The sequence below is a fragment of the Nansenia antarctica genome (genome assembly GCF_963989245.1).
Source record: "Nansenia antarctica genome assembly, chromosome: 11".
In the NCBI taxonomy this organism is placed as follows: Eukaryota; Metazoa; Chordata; class Actinopteri; order Argentiniformes; family Microstomatidae; genus Nansenia; species Nansenia antarctica.
This window is the reverse complement of record NC_137681.1, coordinates 29,147,344-29,156,795: the sequence shown is the minus strand read 5'-3', so window position 1 is coordinate 29,156,795 and position 9,452 is coordinate 29,147,344. Positions and strand designations below refer to the sequence as shown.

The 9,452-nt window shown below is 47.8% G+C and overlaps 1 protein-coding gene across 1 annotated transcript in view; it reads right to left on the bottom strand.

Moving 5' to 3' along the window:
- Positions 1 to 627: 627 nt before the first annotated feature.
- The window catches only part of tbkbp1 (TBK1 binding protein 1), a gene marked incomplete at both ends in the record, with an annotated part of 46,038 nt that continues 37,213 nt past the window's right edge, over positions 628 to 9,452 (bottom strand). Inside the window, 6 exon segments of the mRNA XM_080542554.1 lie at positions 628 to 756; positions 2,349 to 2,781; positions 2,783 to 2,815; positions 3,003 to 3,471; positions 6,131 to 6,246; positions 7,585 to 7,598. Coding sequence (XP_080398680.1) covers positions 628 to 756; positions 2,349 to 2,781; positions 2,783 to 2,815; positions 3,003 to 3,471; positions 6,131 to 6,246; positions 7,585 to 7,598 — 1,194 coding nt within the window.

Here is a 9,452-nt window from a genome sequence, read left to right as displayed (position 1 = left end):
CGGAAAAGCGCTATATAAATATAATGAATTATTATTATTACTGAGGCATTTCGAAGACAGCGCCTCAGCCAACTTTGGACCCGGAAACACGTCACGACTTAACAACCGAATTGCATATGCCCCACTATCTCACACCACACGGGTTGAGAGACAATTGAAACATTTAAAGCAGGCTGCCTCACAGCAAATATTAATGGTAATATGGTTAAAAATGAGGAGACTAAAAGCTGCAAGGTAGCCTAAAAACATCCTTGACCTTTCACCTGTAGGGACATCTTCCCAAACAAAGGCCTAGAAGACCACGGCTCGTCACTAACCCATACGCCCCTAGTTTAGCTTTGTCGCTGTCGCTGTCTCTGTGTTTTCTGTTTTGACTGTCTGACTTTTTTCTTTCTGTAAAATCTGGGTAAAGCGTCCTCGGGTTTGTGAAAGGCGCTATATAAAACCAAGCTATTATTATTATTAGAAACCAAAGGCACCCAGCTGAACCCCCCCCCCACCCCCCAAAGAAAACCAAACCTAACAAACAGGGCCACAATGTCATTAAAGAGAACAACAGTAACAACAACAACAACAACAACAACAACTAAAAGGGGTGGAGCTGCTGCAGAAGTGTTGCCATGGTGATCAGATCTTGCTGTTCTCCAGGTGCGAGTCGATGTGCTTGATGAGGGCGTCGTCAGGGTAACCCACGGGGAAGATCAACTGACACAGGGGACAGCTCCTCATGTCACTCTCCTCTGTCTCCATCCACAGCTGTGAAGCACAGACACACGCTGAGCACTCACAGACACACGCTGAGCACTCAGAGACACACGCTGAGCACGCACAGACACACGCTGAGCACTCACAGACACACACTGAGCACTCACAGACACACACTGAGCACTCACAGACACACACTGAGCACTCACAGACACACGCTGAGCACTCACAGACACACACTGAGCACTCACAGACACACGCTGAGCACTCACAGACACACGTTGAGCACTCACAGACACACACTGAGCACTCACAGACACCCCACACGCTGAGCACTCACAGACACACGCTGAGCACTCACAGACACACGCTGAGCACTCACAGACACACACTGAGCACTCACAGACACCCCACACGCTGAGCACTCACAGACACACGCTGAGCACTCACAGACACCCCACACGCTGAGCACTCACAGACACACGCTGAGCACTCACAGACACCCCACACGCTGAGCACTCACAGACACACGCTGAGCACTCACAGACACACGCTGAGCACTCACAGACACCCCACACACTGAGCACTCACAGACACATGCTGAGCACTCACAGACAATCCACACGCTGAGCACTCACAGACACACGCTGAGCACTCACAGACACACGCTGAGCACTCACAGACAACCCACACGCTGAGCACTCACAGACACACGCTGAGCACTCACAGACACACGCTGAGCACTCACAGACACCCCACACGCTGAGCACTCACAGACACACGCTGAGCACTCACAGACACCCCACACGCTGAGCACTCACAGACACACACTGAGCACTCACAGACACACGCTGAGCACTCACAGACAACCCACACGCTGAGCACTCACAGACACACGCTGAGCACTCACAGACACACACTGAGCACTCACAGACACACACTGAGCACTCACAGACACACGCTGAGCACTCACAGACAACCCCACACACTGAGCACTCACAGACACACGCTGAGCACTCACAGACACACGCTGAGCACTCACAGACACACACTGAGCACTCACAGACACACGCTGAGCACTCACAGACACACCACACGTCTGACTCATAGACACACGCTGAGCACTCACAGACATGTCCTTCACAGACACACGCTGAGCACTCACAGACACGTCCTTCACAGACACATAATTCACAGACACACCACACGCTGAGCAATCACAGACACACCACTCAGACACACTTCATGGTGAGCATTCACAGACATGTCAGTCACAGACACGTCACACACTGATATATATCTATATCTATATATAACAGCTTCCACTTTCTAGATTTTAGAACATGGTTGCGGGGGATTTGCTCCCATTCAGCCACAAGAGCATTAATGAGGTTGTGCAACTGATGTTGGGTGAGAAGGACTGGCTCGCAGTCGGTGTTCCAATTCATCCCAAAAGTGTTGGATGGGGTTGAGGTCAGAGCTCTGTGTGCAGGCCAGCCCAAACCATGAAAACAGCCCCAGACCATAATTGTGTCCACATACTTTTGTCTCCATATATGTGTGTTTGTGTGTGTGTGTGTGTGTGTGTGTGAGTGAGCTTAGTTAACGTACGTGTTACTTTAGCTAGCGTCAGCGTTACTCACGTTGATGGAGGGCCAGGACTGGGCGTGCTCTGCGTGCTGGTACCCCAGTGGGAGGGGGCAGCTCAGCGTGTTGTTGAGGGGCCGCGGCGGGATGGGGAATACAGAGCAGGACGTGGGACCCCCCCCCCTCATGATGACCCCTCCCGGGCCCCCCCCTCCTCCTCCCCCCCCCACCCCCCCAGGCAGGCCCAGCGTCCGGGGGGGGCTGATGGGATGCGGGAGGAGGCAGTTCCACTCCTCCTCGTCCTCCGAGGACTGCCCGGGCGGGGGGGGGGCAGGCGTGGAGGGAGGGGGGGGCTCGAAGTGCAGGTGGGACGCCTCGGACAGCAGGGGGAAGGGCAGCTCTCTGGAGTGGCGGAGGGAGCTCTCACCGCCCAGCAGACCCCCCCCCCCCTCTCCTCCTCCTCCTCCTCCTCCTCCCCCCCCGCCCCCCCCCTCCTCCTCCCTGCATCCCCGACGGGGAGCCTCTGAGCTGGGGTGACCCCCCGTGTCCACCACCGCCACCACCGCCATGAGGCGACCCCCCGCCCCCCCGTAATCCATGTTGGGACCCCCCCCCCCCCGTGTCCTCCTCCTCCGTGTTGGTGGGGGGAGTGGGGGGACCCCCCCCCTCCCCCTCCGCCGTGCTGCTGCTGCTGCTTGGGGGGCGGGTACACGTCCCCGTAGGGGCGGGGCTTGGGCAGCGTGGAGACGAGGGGGTCGAGGGGGAAGCGCTGGGGGGGCCGCTGGTAGGCCGAGGGGTCGGCCACCTCGGAGTAGCTGCGCCTCCCCTGGAAGGAGGCGCGGAGGTGGTGGCTGGGGGGCCGGCAGGGGGAGGAGGAGGAGGAGTAGGAGGCGGGGTGGCAGGGGGAGGAGGAGGAGGAGTAGGAGGCGGGGTGGGTGTCGGGGGAGTCCAGCTGCAGGGGGGAGGAGCGGCGGTGGGTGTCGGGGGAGAGGCGCTGCAGGACCACGGGCGAGCGGCGCTGGGGGAGGGGGGAGTGGTGCTGGGGGGGGACGGGGCTGTGGCGGGGGGGAGGCTGGGAGGAGGGGGGGACGGGGGAGTGGCGCTGCTGGGAGGAGCCTCCTCCTCCGCCTCCTGGGGAGTGACGCTGGTGGGGGGTGGGAGAGTGGCGCTGCTGCTGGACTGGGGGGGGGGGGGGGGGGACGACGACAGATAGAAGAATGATAGAAGAAGAAAGAAAAAGTTATTTTGTGAATAGGGGGGAAGCAGGTGTCTCAGGGGACACGCAGTACACAGGACTAGCTCTCTAGCTCTCTGTGGTGTAACTTTATATGTTACATGATTGATTGATATGTTACATGATTGATTAATATGTTACATGATTGATTAATATGTTACATGATTGATTTATAGATTACATGATTGATTAATATGTTACATGATTGATTTATAGATTACATGATTGATTTATAGATTACATGATTGATTCATATGTTACATGATTGATTCATATGTTACACGATTGATTAATATGTTACATGATTGATTTATAGATTACATGATTGACTTATAGGTTAGTAGTGGCAGCTAACCTATGGTTATAGGTAGTGTTGTTCCGATACCGATACTAGTATTGGCATGGCCACCGATACGCACGAAAATGCTGGTATCGGTATCGGCGAGTACTAACAAAAAAAAAATCCGATTTTTTTTTTTTTTTTTTTTTTTTTTTAAGTACTAAAGTTATTTTGTTTGTAAATGTTCACTTGCTGTTGCACTACTACTACGACTGTTTTATATCTTAAATGGATATTGCACTGATTGGCATCTGTGAGAGCCACATTTCAGGTTTTATAAGGGGTTGATTTTCTTGTCACCATACCAGGTAGACAATAAAAAAAAGTTCTATAGTATTCACTCTCTGTTGGTATTTTTTCCTGTTTTACAAAGGTTTTGAGCAGTGCCAGACTAAGTGTTAGCAATAATTTTACATCGAGGTGAGTATGCGGCTAAAAAAACATGTTTTTTTGTTTCGTTTTTTCAAACGCCGTGGTATCGGATCGGTACTCGGTATCGGCAAGTACTGCACGGTCAGGTATCGGTATCGGTATCGGGATCAAAAAATGGTATCGGAACAACACTAGTTATAGGTAGTGGCAGCTCCTATAGTACATGGATGTGACATTGAAGTTGATGAAATCATAAGGCTGTCTATTTATTGCTGCATTTGCATTGTATTTCACCTGCAATCTTCCAAAGATTATTATAAATTTAAAAAAAAGAAGAAAAGTACACATGCATTATTCAGATATTGTTATGATAATAATGACAAAGAAAATCTGTATCCTCTTTGATCTCAGCCCTTCTCAACAATAGAACATTTCCCTGCTGCTCTCCATGCTGCTCTCCAGGGTCACACGATGCTGCTCATGCTGTTGCTCTCCATTTGCATTGCAAATCCTCGTCTGATCATAACATATTCACAACTATTCTTGATAAAAACGCCTCAGGTTTTAATGGCTGTTATTTTTTCTCCTCATGTAGAAACACCTACTATACAGATGTGGAGCTGCACGCCACGGGGCGGCTGTGGCGCAGGAGGTAGACTCGCCGTCTAATGATCACAAGGTTGGCAGATCAGCGGTTCGAGCCCCGGCTGGCCACATGTCGAAGTGTCCTTGGGCAAGACACTGAACCCCAAAATTGCTCCCAGTGAGTAGGCCGGCGCCTTGCATGGCAACTTGCCGCCATTGGTGTGTGAATGGGTGAATGAGAGGCCGTTGTAAAGCGCTTTGGAGCAGCTTTGGAGCAGCAAAAAATAAAGGCGCTATATAAGTGCAGTCCATTTACCATTTACACTGACAGTGAAGTAGCAGGAGATTCCTGTAATCAGAGATCGCCGTCAACCGTCGACAAGACAATAATGATGAATCATCCTTTCAATCTGCGCTTCAGAATTTAAGATCCGTATCCGATTTCCAAATTTCCATATCTTATATGGTTCAGTTTAGTAGTCGACTGCAGAAAATAAGTGTGCGAATTGGGTATTTTTCGGCTCTCAAACTCTCAACAGAGATTTTCTTCTCAATAGAGAATTCCCAGTGACCTTAGAAAAATCCCACTCAGAAATCTTGAACGCAGTGATTTGATTTTCAATGTCTTTTTTGGGGGGTCATTTCGATTTTCCCCCAGACCAAGTTCAGTACAAACATCTATAGCAATGGTTACAGTTCACAACAAGAGAGCATTGTTGTTTTGTTTTTTGTTTTTGAGGTTTTGCATCTTCTGAGAGCAGGTTTGTGGTATGGAGGGGGCTGACAGAGCGTATACAGCTGAACACAGGAAGCCCGCGGCGGCGGTGGTGCTTCTTGGAAGTTGTGTATTGAGTATTGAGTATGTTGGTACAACAGCACGTGCTGAGTGGTGATACTGTCTGTTGAGCATGCAAGCCAAACTCACTTATTAATACTGTCGTTTTTCATAGTGATGCTAACCTGGGCTAGCCTGCTATATATATAAATGGCCATGTTATGTATTTTCCATAGGGATGCTAACCTACGCTAGCTTGCAGGAATGGATTTTCCAAAGGGATGCTACCCTGCTATGTTGGATTTTACATAAAGATGCTAACCTGGGCTAGCCTGCTATATAAATGTCTATGTATTTTCCATAACAATGCTAACCTGGGATAGCCTGCTATAGCTATAAATGACCATATTATGTATTTATATAAGGATGCTAACCTGGGCTAGCCTGCTGTATAAATGTTTATGTATTTTCCATAGAGATGCTAACCTGGGCTAGTTTGGTACATTGATGTATTTTCCATAATGATGCTAACCTGGGCTAGCCTGCTCCTGGGAGGCCATCCTCAGGATGTCCTTCTGCTTGGAGCTCAGTGCTTGGAGACGCCCCAGCTCCTCTGTGAGCTCTGTGTAGGCCAGGGCCAGGTTCACCCTGCAGGAGGAGACAGGCATCAATACAACCAGTCTGCAGGGAGGAGACAGGCATCAATACAACCAGTCTGCAGGGAGGAGACAGGCATCAATACAACCAGTCTGCAGGAGGAGACAGGCAGTCAATACAACCAGTCTGCAGGAGGAGACAGGCAGTCAATACAACCAGTCTGCAGGAGGAGACAGGCATCAATACAACCAGTCTGCAGGAGGAGACAGGCATCAATACAACCAGTCTGCAGGAGGAGACAGGCATCAATACAACCAGTCTGCAGGGAGGAGAACAGGCATCAATACAACCAGTCTGCAGGGAGGAGGGCAGCCAGTCAGTCAATACAACCAGTCAGGATTGTGGTCCTCTGTGGCTCAGTTGGTAGGGCATGGCTAATAACATCGCTTAGGTTGGGGGATTGATTCCTGCTGGAACCGTATATAGTATATAGTATATAGTATATAGTATATAGTATATAGTATATAGTATATAGTATACTGAACTGAAAAATGTATGTAGCCTATGGACTCGTTGCAATGTAAGTCCCTCTGGATAAAAGTGTGGGCTAAATGGGCGATATTCTAATCAGGAGTTTACCAAATGCTTCATAACACTAAGATCTTTCTACATTTTACTGCAGGTATTATAGGCTATTATTTTTTAGGAGATTATAGTGTTTTGTGAAGCTCAACTCATTCCCACTCCATAAAGTTACAACAACAACAACAACACAGAATAAATACTATTTAGGTCTTCAACTCAGCTTACAAGTGGTACAAACACGCGTGGTGTAATTCCAACTGACTTAATTGCATCGATATGTGAAGATCAACCGTCTGAAGAGTGATTCTTCACATGATTTCGCTCTTCATGGCTAATTGGACTGACGACTCATTTCATTACACTGCTGCTGTGCTGCTTCAGAAAAACAAACTGGCAGATAGTGAAACATCATATTTTTAGACTGCAAACGATGGGGGACTTGAATATATAAGATCACCCCATTTTGTGCGAGACAGAACTCTCTGAGGAGCAGATTGACAGAGCAGTTCTATTTACAGACACCTAAACATGGTTATCTAGCCAGCTCACTCCCAGGCATCCACTTCCATAGCAACGAGAAATTACCGCATCTCAATGGCACGAGGCAACGTTTTTATTTCACGCTTTGTTTTGTTCTTCAAAGATTGAATTAAATTCATCTGGACACAAGAACCATCATTGTGAGGGAAGAAGTTACAGGAATGTTCACACCTTCTGTTTTCTTCAACACATTTCTCTTCGATAAAGCGTCACGTTAGATGCAAAAATAAATAAATAAAAGAAAAGATGGACAGAAAATGATACAGTATCACATCAAGCTGGGTGACAAAGAGAGACAAGAAGAGAGAGAGAGGGACTGGGAGACAGACAGACAGCTAAGGTACATGCAACGCCACAATCAGCGACACGGAGGGAGAGATGAGAGAGAGAGAGAGAGAGAGAGAGAGAGAGAGAGAGAGAGAGAGAGAGAGAGAGAGAGAGAGAGAGAGAGAGAGAGAGCTGTGGTAGATCGGAACACAGAGATTGCCAAGTATTATACTCTAGATTTCAGATCAGGCCACTAGCACTGATGGTAATGTGTGGTAGATATCGCCTAGGGGATCTCACAGTCTCAGAGCTGATAAAGATCCACTTATCTGCCATCTGAAACCCATTTCACAGAAGCCCTGTGTGCTTTACTTGAAGTTGACTCAGCTCCTTTCTCTCACAGGATGGTGCCAGATCATTTGGTGGAATAACAATTAGTAAAGAAGACACACACTTCCTACTGACTGAGATGCTGCCACTGTGTAAACCCAAGGGGAAATCCACTGCATATGAAATTATATCTATATATCTATATAATAACTTTATTTGTATAGCGGTTTTCCTGCAAACGTTGCAGCTCAAAGTGCTTTAATCATTATATAATCTTAATTTAATTATTTTGTAACTTAAATGCAATATTAAAAGGATGGGTTTTTATAATCTTCATTTAATTATTTAGTCATTTAAAGGCAATATTAAAAAGATGGGTTTTTAGTCTTGACTTGAACATATGTGCTGAGGTTGCATCTCTAATGTAAACTGCCAGTGCATTCCACAATTTGGGTGCATAAAATGAGAATGCAGCTTCTTTTGTACATGTGGTACACAGAGAAAACCAGCGTCAGAAGACCTGAGAGCTCTATTGGGCTGATATGCTAGCAAAAGGTCTTTCAGATATTCTGGTGCTATATATATATAAACAACACTGAAAATAATAACTTCATCTTAATTAGAGGAATGCTTTTGCCTGCACGTCAGTAAGAATGAAAGCTACTGTACTACACAGTGCTAGTAGATATTTATAGAATGCGCTGAAACTTTATTTTAATAAAAAGGGGTGAATCGTCTCATTTCGTGGGACACGTCTAAACTGTCAAGACATCCGCAAGACACTCAGAAGTTCCATCGAACAGAAGGTTAGTCAGCCGAGGCTCGTAAACCGGCCTACCCTCCCCCTCCTCTTCCTCCCCCAGGGGTGAGTCACTCAGACAGAGTGGGCCAACAAAGACCCCCCCCCCCCCCCCCCCGACCCCCAACACCTTACAACCAGGACCTACAAAACACCCTTTTTCTCATTTTGACTTAGTTGGAAAATGAGCCAAACAGAAAGAGAAAGCATGTAAGCAGCCTGCCGCTGGGTTTATGGTCACCAAACATTCCAACATTCCAACGCCTCAGCCTAACAACACGTGAGAATCCATGATATCAGGATTAACTGCCAGTTGGGTTTGAAGTATTAACAAATGATATATTGTACTTACAGAGACTGTAGAAGTCATATTATTGGTGGTCAGTTTCCCTCAGTTTCCTTTATATATTCGCCTGCCTCCTCCTCTCTACTCATTCAGGTGACCTCAAATCCCCCAGACCCCCATGACTAGCTACTCGCAGGCTGAAGGATATGTTTGTTGTCTAAGTGTGTGAGTGTCTGATCTGCACATCAGTGACAATCTGCTGTCTCTCAACGCGGGTCTGTATTTCTGGACTACTTTGTGTGACATACTGTATGACATACGCCAGCTCTTCCTTTCACACTTCTATTCTTGCCAAGTTGTGAACTTGGCCCCCAGTGCATCTAAGAAGCCCAGCTTGGAGAGCAACACTACTTCTGTTTCTGTGTGTGTGTGTCTCTGTGTGTGTGTGTA